The sequence below is a fragment of the Berghia stephanieae genome, chromosome 13 (assembly GCF_034508935.2).
Source record: "Berghia stephanieae isolate SIO BIC M18660-M18661 chromosome 13, UCSD_Bste_1.3, whole genome shotgun sequence".
In the NCBI taxonomy this organism is placed as follows: Eukaryota; Metazoa; Mollusca; class Gastropoda; order Nudibranchia; family Aeolidiidae; genus Berghia; species Berghia stephanieae.
Genome location: NC_088372.1, coordinates 21,789,676 through 21,807,175, shown reverse-complemented (window position 1 = coordinate 21,807,175; position 17,500 = coordinate 21,789,676). Strand labels below are relative to the sequence as shown.

General features: G+C 36.7%; 1 protein-coding gene across 4 annotated transcripts in view; it reads left to right on the top strand.

Annotated features, from left to right (window-relative positions):
• The window catches only part of LOC144959157 (uncharacterized), a 204,766-nt gene that overhangs the window by 130,621 nt on the left and 56,645 nt on the right, over positions 1-17,500 (top strand). For 2 of the 4 annotated variants that reach the window (XM_078891677.1, XM_078891674.1), the window contains 2 exons: positions 410-469; positions 1,682-1,723. The exons of the other annotated variants lie outside the window; for them this stretch is intronic. In XM_078891677.1, the coding sequence (XP_078747803.1) occupies positions 410-469; positions 1,682-1,723 (102 nt within the window). The remainder of the gene's footprint in view (positions 1-409; positions 470-1,681; positions 1,724-17,500) is intronic. 4 annotated transcript variants of the gene reach the window in all.

Below are 17,500 nucleotides of genomic sequence, written 5' to 3'. Positions count from 1 at the left end.
AAAATGAATTAATAGATTTTATATGAGAGAATAGTTCACAATCATTTTTTTCTTTTGCCTACTGATAATTTTTTTAAAATTGTTCATTTTTTTCTACATTATCGTTTTAGCATCAGAACTATAGGGTTATAAGTAGAAACAGCTTCAACACAATTTATAAATAAATGAAAACTTGCTGAAAGTGCATGCAGAATTGTAGCCAGTTTAAATTAGTCATCTGAGTGAAACAAAAAACCTATTCATTTTTTTACTATGAGATTGCAATCAAGGAATCAAATATAATTAGTATTTTCTTACCATGTAGTTTTTCACCATTAAAACCAAATAATTTAAGAAAAAAATTTAATGAAAATTTTCCATGTAAACGTTTTTCGAGATGATCCATTCCAGCCAAATTTCCATCCTACAGAAGTCATATTATCTGGCAACCAAATTGTAAGAGAACAAGTGAGTCCGTTGCCTGACATAGGTGAGTTCGGCATGGACAAGGAATCAAACAAACAAGCAAATGACTTTTTTAAAAATGAAATAAACACAAGATTATCGTATATTTGATGAGAAAATAAATCGTATCTCCATTTAAAAGTTGACATTTTTTTCCCTCCAACGTTATATAGACTTCGTAGGTTAACCGTCAACAGTTTTTGTTTCTTTGGAAATGTAGGATTTCTTTTGTAAGAAAATGTTTGATTTCAAGATTTTGATTGACTCAAAAAAGAAACAAAGAACAAAAAAAAAAAAAAAAAAAAAAAAAAATCTGGACACATCCTTTTATTTATGAATATTGCACAGCCAATCATTTTATTTTGCTTTCATCCGAGGTTCACATATTAGCAGGTCTGAGAGCCGAACACAATAATGGGCCTGTTTTAACATTGTTGTAACGGAGAATACTTTGCGTTGGTTTGAGACAATTCCTATTACAACAATGAACCCACAACAATTTGGGTCATCAGACCTGTATATCCGCACACGTCGCTTTCAACGTTTATTTTGCTTCTCACCTTCATATTATAATTTATATGATTTATGGATACTTAGCACTATTTTGTTTTAGCAATGCTTTATTCAATTTTGCTGTTCGGGTTCATTAACCATTTTACATACGGTCGGTCATTTACAAGACAGAGACAGTACATTGTGCCCAGTGGCAAGGAAATGTAATGTAATGCTCTTGAATATGGAGGAACCCTCTATAGATAGTACAAAGATGACGTCACTCAGGTCTTTGTTATTGTTTTTTGCCATCCGCGTTTATGAGTAATGCTCACTGAACTGTATTAACCTGACTATAAACGTTCATGGATACACACAGTTTTGTGTGTTGGTCCGTTATACTTCCGGATGGCAATGTTGTGAGCTTCTTAGCCAAGCGAATACTATCTATTTCTGGTGTTAGGATTGGATTCCATACCAAGAAAAAAAGACACATGATAGCAGTCGCCGGAAGTGACCCAGTACGTTTGACCTCTGCAGCCCAAACTGCACGGGGCCCTGACAGAGCTGAGACATTCAAACGTGAAGAAAATAGTTTTAGTACGTTATATTCGGCTGGCAATGTTGTGAGCTTTTTGGATACAAGTATAGTATCAATACAATATTCTGCTTCTTTCATTTTTTTTTTATTTAACCTGCCTTTTATTCAGTTCGTTTTGTTTCTTTGTTTAATTATTCATTGTAGGCTTTGATGTCAACATTGAGAAACGGATTTTAATAACGGACGGTAAGCGAGCATGGACTTCGAGTTTGTTGTGCCTAAATTCATTGTTATCTCCCTCGATTCGTCTTCTCTATTTTTTTTTGTGTGTGTATTTTATTTATTTATTTATTTATTTATTTATTTATTTTGGTTTATTTTTATCAATCTTGAATGCCATTTATTTATTCATTTTGGTTTGTTTCTATCAATCTTGAATACCCTTTATTTATTTATATACTTATTTATTTATTTGATAATCTGTATTGCATTCCCATTTTTCCACATTTTCAAAGAAGAAAGGAATATTTTTCATTTGCTACTTAGTATAATTTTTTGTTTGTTTGGTCACAGAATCCTATTTTCTGCATTGATGCCGCCTATATCTGTTTAACTTTTCCATGTTGCTCTCTGACTTTCTTCTATATTGAGGTAACTCAGTTTTTCCTGGCCCTGTCGAAGATCCTTAGCTGACAGGGAACCATTCAAATGAATTTTTCTTTTTCTTGAGAGAGAGAGAGAGATAGATAGATAGAGAGAGAGAAAGAGAGAGAGAGAGAGAGAGAGAGAGAGAGAGAGAGAGAGAGATGCAATCCCCCCCCCCCCTTGTAAATCATCTCTCTGTTTATACTGTTGTAGTTTTTAGCTTTTTATATATTATTATTGTAATTTTAAACATTTGATTGTGTCCTACACAGGAAGATCTCTTGCTTATGTCTGGATGGGCCTCATAGGAAATATCGTGGATGGAATAGACGTGGAATCCGCTATTCCCTATTTGATGTAGTCCTCTTGGCCTTACTTTTTTCTTTAGTGCTCTTTTAACTTCAGATCAACTATCTATTCCCAACAATTTTCCTTTTCACTGGCGCCGTAGTGACCTTCAACTGTTGCTGGTGCTGTAAAACCTCTAAAAAAAACCAAATCAAAACAAAACAAATCAAATTTTAAAAAACAGTTTTAAAAAAGTAAAAAAAAAAACAAAACAAAAAACAACAAGCAACAAACCCTTGTTAACCCGTCATAATGACTACCAGTACCTTTCCCCCCTCACCTCCCCCCCCCCCCCCCCCCCCCCCCACACACACTCACTCACCCATAGGAACTGAGAACTACGTCTTATATTAATATTGTGTAGGCAGTAGAGTAGACTGTTACACCTTTGTAACAACGGGAAAAGATGCAAAGGTGAGTCAGACGACGGGATTGGAAACCACGGCTGAGATTTTTTTCTTTTTTTTTTTTTCTTTCGTTTTTCTCCTTATACTATTACATTTTTAAAGTGTCGTTACTATAAATAACACGGCTGAGTCAGCCATGTTCGTTCCTGGCCTATTATATCATACTACGTCAACAGTCATTTGGGATTTCCTAATATCCGAACACAACACACCTCGACAATCCTTTAGATTGGGCGTTGAACGAGTGTCTACTGTGTATTTTCGATAACTTACACATCGCGAGTGTGGCGGTGAGGCTAATGATGGAGGGTCCCATCTGTCCGTCTATATATCATGTTAATACTTTATCTATGGCTATCTGTCTACCTCCCTGTCTACCTACCTACCTACGTAACTACCTATCTACCTTTCACATATGTCCGTCTATCTACCAATCTATCTTCTCTCAGAAAATGTGTAATGCCGCCTAAATTGTAATATCGCATTATAGACTTCATGTCTCGTCCTACATGTTAAGGGTTGCTGTTGGTTAGGGACCCTGTGTAAATCATTTTGACTGGGTGGGGTTCCCGACCTCCCATAGTGGGCAGGGAGGTACTTGCTGTGTCTTCTATACCCCTCTATCTGTTTTCCAATTGCTTTTTGTCTCTTCTTGGAATGATATTACTTGGTTTTGTCCTGTCCCTGGCCGGAGAATTTGGCTGGGAGGAAAACAGTCAAATGTATAGTTTTGGAGTAGGTATTCTTTGTCTTGTAAATCATCTCTCTGTTATACACTGTATTATTTTTGTTTATCATAAATACGATTTGTAAACATTTGAATATGTTCTTCTTAGTGGGGACCTGTGCTTTTGGAATCTACATCCCTGTTCCCTATTTGAACTAACACCGTTTTGTTTTCCTTTTTCTTTGGTACTTTAATCGTATTGTAATTCTCGAACTTTTTACTATCACATTTTCTTCCTTTTTACTGGCACTGATATGACCTAAATGTGGTGCAAACGCCGTAAAACCCTTAAAAACAAACATTTTTAGAATGTTTAGTTTAATCTACCTTGCTCTGCCAAATTCTTTCATTGAACTGTTCATTCTACAGTAGGTGGTTGTGACCTTAGGGTGATCCAGGCACCGACGACTAAACCAATTAACGGTCCTGTGAGTTGAAGACTATTCCATTCTATTCCCATAAGGGTGACGGCCCGTCACATCTCTATCCAATATTTTTGGCTAAGTAAATCGGATACATAATATTGATCACTAAAACTAAAATAAATGAATTTATTATTAAGGGAAATGAATGTTATTGTCGAAACTGCTGCGATAGACCATCGTCCCATCCAAAGGGTGGCAAGTAATTTGTACCGTCCGTTTAACTTCACAACTTTGTTTTCGGCTTTGAAGGACACCTTTCGTTTACGGAAAAAAAGAGAGATCAAATCTCATAAGAGAAGAGAAAGATAGATAGATAGATAGATAGATATTATGTGTGTTTGTGAGAGCGAGAGAGGCGGGGAGAGAAGAGAAGAGAAGAGAAGAGAAGAGAGAGAGAGAGAGAGAGAGAGAGAGAGAGAGAGAGAGAGAGAGAGAGAGAGAGAGAGAGAATAATATATCACCACGTTTGTTGGATCAAGCAACAGCATTCCTAGCTAGTTACCAGTGGCTCCTAACAGACAGGATGTGATTTATTATCGGGAAAGCCGCTTAATAGGGAATTCTCATTATAATCACCGGTAATTAGGACTCTTGATTAGAGAATAATAATATAAATATATAATAAATGAATTGAACATCTTGCTCTCACAAGGAAGATAGATGGTAAAAAGAGTAAAGGTAGACCAAGAAAAACCTATTTGAATAGTTTGAACACCTGGGTGACAAAGAAAGAGAAGAGTAATATTAGTTTTCTGATGTTATCTGATCAGAGAGATGAATGGCGTACCATGATCACCGATGTCTGGCACAGACTTGGTACTTGAAGAAGAAGAATATACATTTTTATATCTGGCGCATTTTCAAAACACTAATTTACTTGCTCTATTTGTCTATCTACCATGAGAAATAGTTTGTCTTCAGAGTCTGTCTAAAAATAAAACAACAACAACAACAAAAAATAAATTAAAAAAAAACAAAAAAGAAAACAAACAAAATCAAAAAAACAAAACAAAACAAAACATATACGTACATACACGAAAACACATACAACAAATCAAGACAAAAAAAACAACAAACAAAAGCAAAACAAAACAACAAAAAAAACAAAAACACATCAAACAAACAAAAACAAACAGATAAAAACAAACAAACAAAAAAAAAAAAAAAACCAAACAAAAACAAATCCCCAGATTTTCGTCGTAGTGAATACGTAGAGCTAATGATATCTGACGTCAGATCAATCATACCAAGACGCAAGACATCACACTTCTCCCCTACAGGTGTCTGATTTTTTGGGGATGTTTTTTTTTATTTTCTTCTATTTTTCTTTCTTGCTTTGTCTGGCACCTTTCATACACGCTTGTTCAGACTTTTCTCTATAAGGATGTGACACACTTTAAGTTTCTGCGGGGTTAATTTAAGTTGATGCCCCAATATTCTTCTTACTGACTTACAAGGAATGCTCAGCCCAAGAGACCATTTTCAAATTAATTTTTGGGGATTTCTTTCAACCTTTTTCAGGAGTTGCTTAAGACTTTGGACGACCAATGTCTTTTGCAGAGTGATCGTCTATTCATATTTGCAACGATCCGTGTGTTTTAAACTTACTTGATAGCATCTTTGTCATGTGTGTCCAGGTTAAAGGGTTTAGCAAGACTTGGGTTTTTCTTGAATGGTTTTGTTTCAAAATATGTACTTATCGCAAAATGCGTTTTCGTAAACCAAATGTCTATTGCGTCTTTTGATCTTAACGTTGCACATTGAATCTGATTGTTTCCATTTCCATTAATCCGAATACTTCATCTGACTGTTGTTCAAATTAGATGCCAATTGGTTTACAAACATTAGAGTTGTTAGCTGATATTTGAGTTTCCATTTTTATTGGTCAGTAGGTATTAACGATGATATGTTGATGGGATTTGAATATGTTTAGATGTTGTCGATGATATGTTGATGGGATTTAAATATACTTAGGTATTGTCGATGATATGTTGATGGGATTTGAATATACTTAGGTATTGTCGGTGACATGTTGATGGTATTTGAATATACTTAGGTGTTATCGTTGATATGTTGATGGGATCTGAATATACTTATATATCCATGATATATTTAGCGAATTCTTAATTTGCCACCTGCTTCAGACCCTTGATCCCCATACATAAGACTTCGGATCTCAGCGTTGTGCTTGTGTTTTTGTTCCTAGGTGCGGTTCCTGACCTCCCATAGTGGGCAGGGAGGTACTTACTGGTTTCTTCTATCTCCCTATATTTGTTTTCCATCATGCTTTCTGTCTTGATCTTGGAATGAGATTACTTGGTTTTGTCCTGGCCCTGGCCAGATACCCTGGCTGAAAAGGAAACAGTCAAATGTATAGTTAGTTTTGGGAAATTATTTTTTTCCTTTGTAAATCATCTCTCTGTTATGCACTGTATTATGTTTTGCTTATGTATTATATATGATTTGTAAACATTTGAGTGTATTCCTCATAGTGGGGATCTGTCTGGATGAGACTTTTAGCTGATCTCAAACTTAAGTACTTTGATAGTGTACTCTTGGAATCTGCATCTGTTCCCTATTTGAACCAATTCCCCTTAGTCTGCCTTATTCTTGGATGCTTTAATTTGTACTTCTAATTATTATTATTATTATTATTATTATATTATTATTATTATTATTATTATTATTATTATATTATTATTATTATTATTATTATTATTATTATTATTATTATTATCATTATCTATTTTTCCCCACTGAGGCTGGAGAACCGGCTTTTAAAAAAAAATCTTCCGGCTGATCAGTATTTGTGAGTTGTATCTTTTTTAAACGATGAAAGTATTGGTTGTTTAAGGCAACAGTTAAGGGGGGAGCTAAATGGATTTGTTATCCTTTTCTATGATATAAGGATGATACTCCATAGTGGGCAGGGAGGTACTTACTGTGTCTTCTATTCCCCCTGTACCTGCTTTTCAATTGTTTCCTGTCAATGTCTTGGAATGAGATTACTTGGTTTTGTCCTGATCCTTGCCGGAGTTCCTTAGCTGGGAGGGATATAGTCAATAGTCGAGTGTATAGTTATAGTTTTGGGAGATGATATTTTTTTCCTTGTAAATCATCTCTCTGTTATGCATTGTATTATGTTTAGTTTACATATTATATTATAGGATTGGTAAACATTTGAGTGTATTCCTCTTAGTTGGGACCTCTGCTTGTGTCTGGATGAGATTTTTAGGTGATCTCAAACGAAGTACTTTGACAGTGTGCTCTTGGAATCTACACCTGTTCCCTATTTGAACCAATTCCCCTTTGTCTTACATTTTCTTTTGTGCTTTAATTGTAATTCTAGAACTTTTTACTTTCCCATTTTCTTCCTTTTTACTGGCGCTGATATGACCTTAATGTGTTGCAAGCGCCGTAAAACAAAACAAAAAACAAGGATGATACCCTTTGATGAAGGTAAGATTTGTGCGAAATATTTTCATATATCCCCTTTACTATGAAAAATCTCAGGCTTTTAAAAATATTTTTTTTAGCAAAGGACAGCTCTGTGATCTTTTGAAAGGATTTCCGATTTAGAGATGTTTCCACTTTTCCCGGAATTTCCCCATTACGAGATGCCAATTATAACGACACTTATTGCAAAGTAAAGAGGGAAAATGCCAGGAAGCTTAGAATATAAACGCATCGGGGGTGAGTTAATGGAGAAAAAAAAAGGAATTTCTTCGAATTCCAACCTTTATTCAATCTATCAGGTCCTCTTCTCACCTGAGCCACCTAGCAAAGCTACTCTGGCATACTCACCGGCTTTCCTCAACCCCCCCCCCCCCCACACCTCTTCCATGCCGCCACCACTACTACCACCGCCATCTATACTACTACTCACGTATGATAGTAGAGAGAGTAGGGGGGGGGGGGTTGAGTGTTGCCCATAAAAATAACGTTATACAGGTTTGTCCTTAAGAGTAGTAACGAAACGTCACGAATCAATATTATTATCCTCTGCTCTTACTTTTCTTCTAGAGGAGAGTCAAAGACAGGATGAGGGTGAGAAGCGAGCAAAGAGCGCACCTGTACTCACTCACACACATTGTACACACACACACACACACATTCATACATACTTACATACGTACTTACTCACACACACACACACATTCATACATACTTACATACGTACTTACTCTCTCTCTCTCTCTCTCTCTCACACACACACACACACACACACACACACACTGACACACGCTTAATCACAAAAGCACGCACGAAAAAATTACCTGCACTCACACAAGTTGCGCGTTAGCAGCTGAACACACTCACCTCCCCCCCCCCTCCCCTGCCCACCTTTATTTTGTGTTTTTGTATGTGTGTATGCATGAATGTATGTATCTGTGCGTGTAGGTGTGTGTGTGTGTGTGTGTGTGTGTGTGTTGCATGTGCGTTCATTCAGGTAGCTGGTTTGTAAAACCCTCTCCATTTCTCTGTCGTTTTTGTTTATATTTGAAGGAATTTTGTTCAAAGCTTATATCCGGATCTCAGTCGGGTGGATAGCAAGGAGATCGTAAGCTTTTCTCATTGAATCATAACAAGCCGATTTTCATTGTGTGATTGGAAACGAAAGAAAAAGTGCCATAGAAATAATTCATTATGACTGAGATTAGATATTTATGAATCAGTATATTCATTTATGTATTATTTATTTATTTATTTATTTATTTATTTATTTATTTATTTATTTATTTATTAATTCATTTATGTGTTTGTTTGTTTATGTATTTATTTATTGTTGTTTTTTTGTTGTTGTTAATAATAAGCTGGTGTTCATTGTGTGATTGGAGTTCATAAAGCAAAAAGAAGAAGAAGAAGAAGAAAAAAAAAAAAAAAAGGAAATGACATAGAATTTATACACTTTAATTAACTGAGATTTTTTACATTTAGTTATCAGTATATTTCTTAATTTAGAAACATATTATGCACCTATCCTTTTTCTATAACGAATTTATTTATTGTTATTCATTGTCATTCATGTGTCGTTTCTTTTTTAAGTAAGTAAAAAAGAAAGATTAATTGTTCCAAGTTTGTATTTTATTCATTCATCTATTCATTCATTTGTTTTCTTATGTTTACAATTATAATCTGTCGATTCATATTTACAACCACCACCTTTCAATAGTTGATAATTTGTATGAGACATACTGCGCAGCGTCAAAATGATTTCAAAACGGACATAAACTTTGACTGTTCATAACTAATATAAAAACTGTGCTTTTTAGAACAAATTGTATATAAAGTAATTGGAAATTGGCTGACCAAAACTGTTGGTAATTATGGCCACACCATGGAAATGGGGCCAAATTCTTTTATTTGGATTGGCATCTTTGGCTCTTTTAGGTAAGATAAATTATGACAACTTTAGTTTAAACTGGTTTGAATCATTCTCTCATAACTTTTATCTTTTTGTACTTCAATCCATTCTTTATCTACATCACCCTGGGTGGGGTTCCCGACCTCTCACAGTGGGAAGGGAGGTACTTGCTGTGTCTTCTAGACCCTTATACTGTTTTCCAATTGCTTTCTATTTTTATCTAGGAATGAGCTACACAACCCTGAGTGGGGTTCCCGGGGTACTTGCTGTGTCTTCTATACCCCTATATCTGTTTTCCAATTGCTTTCTATCTTTGTCTTGGAATGAGATCACTTAGTTTTGTCCTGACTCTGGCCGGAGTCCCTGGCTCTCTCTGTTATGTACTGTTATTTTTGTATTTTTAACGTATGATTTCAATTTGTAAACATTTGAGTGTATTCTTCTTAGTGAGATCGTTGTGCTGGGGTGTCTGGGTGAGACTTTTTGGTGATGTCAAACAAAGTACTTTGAGAGTGTGCTCTCGGAAACGGAATACACATCTGTTCCTTATTTTAACAATTTCCCCTTTGACTTACTTTTTCCTAGCCTTTAATTGTATTCAGATGTTTCATCCAATTTTCTTCTTCTTTTTTTTGGCGATATGATCTAAGTGTTTCCCTAACCTTAAACATAACTGCATCCCCACCTACCATGCCTCCACCATTATCTTTATTATCTAAATTGCAACAATTTCTTCTTCCTGTTATTAGTTCAGTAGATTAGTGTAGTCATCAAATTGTATTTCCTGCCATAATTCATGACCAACATAAATATCATCCAATTCTTCTACCTTCCATAACCATACATAATCTTCTTCCTTCATCTTTAACATTTCTCTTTCTCTCTTTTCCTATCTTCTTATTATCTAGTCTTCTTCTATCTTTCTTCTTTCTCTTCTTCTTTTTCTTCATCTAAATTTCCTTCAATTCTTCTTCTACTTCTCTTAACATCTTCTTCTTCCTTCTTCTCTTCTTCTTCTTCTCTTCTCTCTCTTCTTCTTCTTCTTCTTCTTCTTCTTTCTTCTTCTTCTCTCTTCTACTTCTTCTTTTCTCTTCTTCTTCTTCTCTTCTTCTTCTTCCTTCTTCTTCTTCTTCTTCTCTTCTCTCTTCTTCTTCTTCTCTTCTTCTTATCTCTTCTTCTTCTTCTTCTTCTTCTTCTTCTTTCTTCTTCTTCTTCTTCTTCTTCTTCTTCTTCTTCTTCTTCTTCTCTTCTTCTTCTTCTTCTTCTTCTTCTTCTTCTTCTTCTTCTTCTTCTTCTTCTTCTTCTTCTTCTTCTTCTTCTTCTTCTTCTTCTTCTTCTTCTTCTTCTTCTTCTTCTTCTTCTTCTTCTTCTTTCTTCTTCTTCTTCTTCTTCTTCTTCTTCTTCTTCTTCTCTTCTTCTTCTTCTTCTTCTTCTTCTTCTTCTTCTTCTTCTTCTTCTTCTTCTTCTTCTTCTTCTCTTCTTCTTCTTCTTCTTCTTCTTCTTCTTCTTTCTTCTTCTTCTTCTTCTTCTTCTTCTTCTTCTTCTTCTTCTTCTTCTTCTTCTTCTTCTTCTTCTTCTTCTTCTTCTTCTTCTTCTTCTTCTTCTTCTTCTTCTTCTTCTTCTTCTTCTTCTCTTCTTCTTCTTCTTCTTCTCTTCTCTTCTTCTTCTTCTTCTTCTTCTTCTTCTTCTTCTTCTTCTTCTTCTTCTTCTTCTTCTTCTTCTCTTCTTCTCTTCTTCTTCTTCTTCTTCTTCTTCTTCTTCTTCTTCTTCTTCTTCTTCTTCTTCTCTTCTTCTTCTTCTTCTTCTTCTTCTCTTCTTCTTTCTTCTTCTTCTTTCTTCTTCTTCTTCTTCTTCTCTTCTCTTCTTCTTCTTCTTCTTCTTCTTCTTCTTCTTCTTCTTCTTTTCTTCTTCTTCTTCTTCTTCTCTTCTTCTTTCTTCTTCTTCTTCTTCTTCTTCTTCTTCTTCTTCTTCTTCTTTCTTCTTCTTCTTCTTCTTCTTCTTCTTCTCTTCTTCTTCTTTCTTCTTCTTCTTCTTCTTCTTCTTCTTCTTTCTTCTTCTTCTTCTTCTTCTTCTTCTTCTTCTCTCTTCTTCTTCTTCTTCTTCTTCTTCTTCTTCTTCTTCTTCTTCTTCTTCTTCTTCTCTTCTCTTCTTTCTTCTTCTTCTTCTTCTTCTTCTCTTCTTCTTCTTCTTCTTCTTCTTCTTCTTCTTCTTCTCTTCTTCTTCTTCTTCTTCTTCTTCTTCTTCTCTTCTTCTTTCTTCTTCTTCTTCTTCTTCTTCTTCTTCTTCTTCTTTCTTCTTCTTCTTTCTTCTTCTTCTTTCTTCTTTTCTTCTTCTTCTTCTTCTTCTTCTTCTTCTTCTTCTTCTTCTTCTTCTTTCTCTCTTCTTCTTCTTCTTCTTCTTTTCTTCTTCTTCTTCTTCTTCTTCTTCTTCTTCTTCTTCTTCTTCTTCTTCTTCTTCTTCTTCTTCTTCTTCTTCTTCTTCTTCTTCTTCTTCTTCTTCTTCTTCTTCTTCTTCTTCTTTTTCCCTTCTTCTTCTTCTTCTTCTTCTTCTTCTTCTTCTTTCTTCTTCTTCTTTCTTCTTCTTCTTCTCTCTTCTTCTCTCTTCTTCTTCTTCTTCTTCTTCTTCTTCTTCTTCTCTTCTTCTTCTTTCTTTTCTTCTTCTTCTTCTCTTCTTCTTCTTCTTCTTCTTCTTCTTCTTCTTCTTCTTTCTTCTTCTTCTTCTTTCTCTTCTTCTTTTTCTTCTTCTTCTTCTTCTTCTTCTTCTTCTTCTTCTTCTTCTTCTTCTTCTTCTTCTTCGTCGTCGTCGTCGTTCGGACAACCAAAGGTCACCATGCTGCACCATTTTGTATGCGCCCAGAGCGGCCAGGAATATTCCATGACTTCGTGCTGTCACAATTTCTTCTGACAGATTGTTTCCTTTCCTCTGTGATTCTTGGGAATATGCTCTGTTGCCTGTATGTTGTGTTTGATCTTTTGTGTATGTCAAGGAGTGGATCGTGCGGGTGCCATGTCTGCCTGTTGACAATTGTAGATCGGTCCTTCTATTTATCAATCTATTATATCCATCCATCCATCCATTTATTTATTTGTCCAGCCATGCATTCATCCATCAATCGTCGATGTCAATCAATTAGTCGATCAGTTAATTAGCCTTTCAGCCAATCAAACTATCTGTCAATCTACACATTCAGCCAGGCAGCCAGTCAGCCATCCATTAATTCATCCAGTCACTCAAACATCCACCAGTTCATCAATCCATTCATTCATTCATTCATTTATTCATCCCTAAATCCAACCACGAGCCAATACATCAATACATCAATCTACTCACTCACTCACCTGACCCATTCATTATCTTGTCCAAAGCATTAGTTTCACAACCATTCACATTGTAGTCGCATACCCGCCTCCCCCCTGAATGCTATTAGACGAGGCGGAAACATCTTTTAGGTCAGGCGTATTAATCTCATTACCACACTACATTCATTCCTTAGTAATTTAGGCGGCCATGTATGATGTGCATAGGAAAGTAGTTTGAAAGACCTACCCGAGCCAAAGCAGTATTTTTGTATTGAGTATCTTTTCTGCCTGAGGAAATTCGGTCTTATTTAATTTGGGCATCTTCATGCCGATGTGAAAGGAGCGAGGCTCGAACCTAGGACCTTCCGATCCGAAGGCGAGTGTCATAGCACAAGACCACATCTCCTTCGGAATCTTTCATCAGAATAAATACGCCTCGGTTATCTAATAATAGATGTGGTCTACCTTTCCGCCTACACACTATTCTCTACTACTTTGTTTGAACCATACTCACCGGTACTAAGACTCATCTTTTTACTCATCCCATGCCAGGATACAAATTGCGTCCTTTGACAGTCGTAATCTGACTTAAATTATTTTGGCCAGAAAACTCTTCCTTCAATTATCGATCGATTAAGATAACTCTCATCTTGGCAGGAACTCTCAAACCCGAGACTTCGAAAGTCCCAGGCTTGAGAGTTTTTTTTGCCAAGATGCGAATCATTTAAATCGATCGATATTTGAAGGACGAGTTATCTGGCCAAAATTTTTAAAACGTGTTTTTTTAAGGGGTTTTTTTTTTGTACGTTAGTACTGACGCTTGAGAAACAAAAAGGGAAAGGGGAAATGGCAGGGCCGATAAGAATAAGGCAGTGTTCTGAATTCTGACACCTGTAGGATATGGATCCCATCTCCGTTGTCGGCATCATAGCGTTTAATTTTCTCCTCCTCCTCCTCCTCTCCCCCCCCCCTCACTCCTGTATTGTTCTCTGTATTCTCTCTCCTCTTCTTTCTCCTCTTCTCTCCTCCTCTCTTCTTCTTCTCTCTTCTTCTTCTCTTCTTCTTCTCTTCTTCTTCTTTCTTCTTCTTCTCTCTTCTTTTCTTCTTCTTCTTCTTCTTCTTCTTCTTCTTCTTTTTCTTCTTCTTCTTCTTCGTCTTCTTCTTCTTCTTCTTCATCATCACAAGAGACTCTGCCCCAAACATAATTCTCCGGTACTCATCTAAACTTTCAGTTTTTGAGATAGATACTAAATAATATTATATGTTGCCCCTCCATTGGATAAGAGAAATGTTAAACGTATGTTATTTATTTATAAGAAAATAAAGGAAAACAAAAAAGAATACAAACTACAAACAACAACAAGAACAATAACAACAAACAAACAACCAAAAGCAAAATAAAACAAAGTAAAAGAAATATCTGACGATAAAAACAAAAAAAATAAGGCAACAATATATATTTGTGGAAAATGACAGTTTTAAAAAGTACCGGTAAACATGGAAAAAACCCCCAAAAAACAAACAAACAAAAAACAAACAAACAAAAATTAACAGACAACAAAAACCATTTTTTAAAAAGTAAATAAATAAATAAAACCGAGAAAAAAAAAGCAAACAGTATTTTGGTAGTTATCCGGCTAAAACGCGACAATTTAGCTACTCAGAGCTGGAGAAGTTCGCGCTTCCATCTCTTGTGAACTCCTAAGTGATGGGGATAACTCTTTAAATCCTTTAAACCCTTCTTCTCTAAACCTGTTAAGTTTTATACAACGCTCTTAGCCCTTCTTTCCCTTTATTCTTCATTTACTTACTTATTTTTCCACCTCCCAACACACCTGTGCTAAACTGTGTAACATCTTTCTATCTTGACTCAAATTATATCTGGATGGTTGATAGAAAGAATTCCACAGTAGCGAGTCATTTCTAAACTCACGCAGAGGCAAAGTCGGGCAGGCAGGCAGGAGAGGGGAGAGTGAGTAAATTTAATCTACTGGTGCCGGCACTGCTGTACACCGATAAAACATTTTTATTTCTTACAGTGCGTGACCAGTTCTCTCAAAAACGTTATGTCAAGTTCGACATGCGCTTATTTTCAGGTCTGATAACCAAATTCCTTATGGGCCCATTGTTGTCATGGAAATCTCAAATCATGACCCAAAAAAATTGTCCATTACAACAATTTTAAACTAGGCCCATAAGTGGGTTCGGATGTCAGACCTGCATATTTGTACACGTCGGCCATGTTGAATCAAACCCTGTAAAACAGATCTGCAGATTTGAAAATTTAAAAATTCGTAAATTTTAGGAGTTAAAAAATGGTAGTCGCTGCAGTTAACTTTAAAAATCAACAATTTACCTCTCATTGATTAAATAACACTTTAAAATCCTTAAGATTGTGTCTGTAGTTTGGCATCCACTTTCAGTTTCAATTACTGGTTGGGGTTCCTGACCTCCCATATTGGTCAAGGAGGTGCTTACTGTGTCTTCAATCCCCTCACGTCTATTTTCCAATTGCTTTCTGTCTTTGTCTTGGAATGAGATTACTTAGTTTTGTCCTGACCCTGGCTGGAGTCCTTGGTTTGAAAGGAAACAGTCGAATGTAAAAGAAATATAGGGAATGAGATTAGCGGAAGAGTAGCGTCCCTTGATTGGACGTCACCGGCGGACAAGTTGTTAGAGAGAGAACGTCAACATGGTTTTGCGCATGCGTCTCTCGTCCTCGATTCCGGTGAAAGCGGCATGAGACACTTCACCGAAAGCGAGGACGAGAGAGACGCATGCGCAAAACCATGTTGACGTTCTCTCTGTAAGGTGACGTCCAATCAAGGGTCGATACTCTTCCGCTAATCTCATTCCCTATAGTTTTGGGAGACATTATTTTCCTTGTAAATCATCTCTCTGTTATGTACTGTATTTTTTTTTAAACATATGATTTGTAAATATTTGAGTGTATTCCTCTTAGTGGGTGTCAGGATGAGACTTTTGTTAGAAATTTATTTGTTCTCCATCGTTAAAAAAAAAAAAGCAGTAGAGAAAAATACACAAGTTTCATAATTGTGGCTGTTCAATTCCATTTCCTGTACATAGCCCATCCTTTCAATAAACCGTTTTGAGACGATGGGTCGCATATTTGGCTTACCTAAAACGTTGTTTTGTCTAGGTGAGCTTGATGCTTTAAGGTTAATTTTGATTATTTAAATAAACAATAAATTTAATGCCTTCACTGAGCAAGTGTGTTTCAATTCTGAAACTTAAAAAAAAAAGCACACAAAGAAAATAAATAAACGAAAAATAAAATTCCTCAAAAAAGAGCACCCTTCTCTCTGCTGCCACCATATAAAAAAAGCAACAATTTCCTTATTTTGATCGATTTTGAGCTTTGATTCAATTTTGTTTATCTTGATACATTCTGTAATATAATACTACAAAACTGACACTGTGGGCCATAACATCAGCACTAAATCGTTTACTGCATGTAATAGTATTATCGTTTGATTCAAATTATGACTCCCATCCATCGGTCTCCCATCACGGTGGGCAGGGAGATCATTGAAGCTTCTAGATACATATCCCGCTAGATCACGGTGGGCAGGGAGATCATTGAAGCTTCTAGATACATACCCGCTAGATCACGGTGGGCAGGGAGATCATTGAAGCTTCTAGATACATATCCCGCTAGATCACGGTGGGCAGGAGATAATTGAAGCTTCTAGATACATACCCGCTAGATCACGGTGGGCAGGGAGATCATTGAAGCTTCTAGATACATATCCCGCTAGATCACGGTGGGCAGGGAGATAATTGAAGCTTCTAGATACATATCCCGCTAGATCACGGTGGGCAAGGAGATCATTGAAGCTTCTAGATACATATCCCGCTAGATCACGGTGGGCTGGGAGATAATTGAAGCTTCTAGATCCATACCCGCTAGATCACGGTGGGCAGGGAGATCATTGAAGCTTCTTGATACATATCCCGCTAGATCACGGTGGGCAGGGAGATAATTGAAGCTTCTAGATACATATCCCGCTAGATCACGGTGGGCAAGGAGATCATTGAAGCTTCTAGATACATATCCCGCTAGATCACGGTGGGCAGGAGATCATTGAAGCTTCTAGATACATATCCCGCTAGATCACGGTGGGCAGGGAGATCATTGAAGCTTCTAGATACATATCCCGCTAGATCACGGTGGGCAGGGAGATAATTGAAGCTTCTAGATACATACCCGCTAGATCACGGTGGGCAGGGAGATCATTGAAGCTTCTAGATACATATCCCGCTAGATCACGGTGGGCAGGGAGATAATTGAAGCTTCTAGATACATACCCGCTAGATCACGGTGGGCAGGGAGATCATTGAAGCTTCTAGATACATATCCCGCTAGATCACGGTGGGCAGGGAGATAATTGAAGCTTCTAGATACATATCCCGCTAGATCACGGTGGGCAAGGAGATCATTGAAGCTTCTAGATACATATCCCGCTAGATCACGGTGGGCTGGGAGATAATTGAAGCTTCTAGATCCATACCCGCTAGATCACGGTGGGCAGGGAGATCATTGAAGCTTCTTGATACATATCCCGCTAGATCACGGTGGGCAGGGAGATCATTGAAGCTTCTAGATACATATCCCGCTAGATCACGGTGGGCAAGGAGATCATTGAAGCTTCTAGATACATATCCCGCTAGATCACGGTGGGCAGGGAGATCATTGAAGCTTCTAGATACATATCCCGCTAGATCACGGTGGGCAGGGAGATCATTGAAGCTTCTAGATACATATCCCGCTAGATCACGGTGGGCA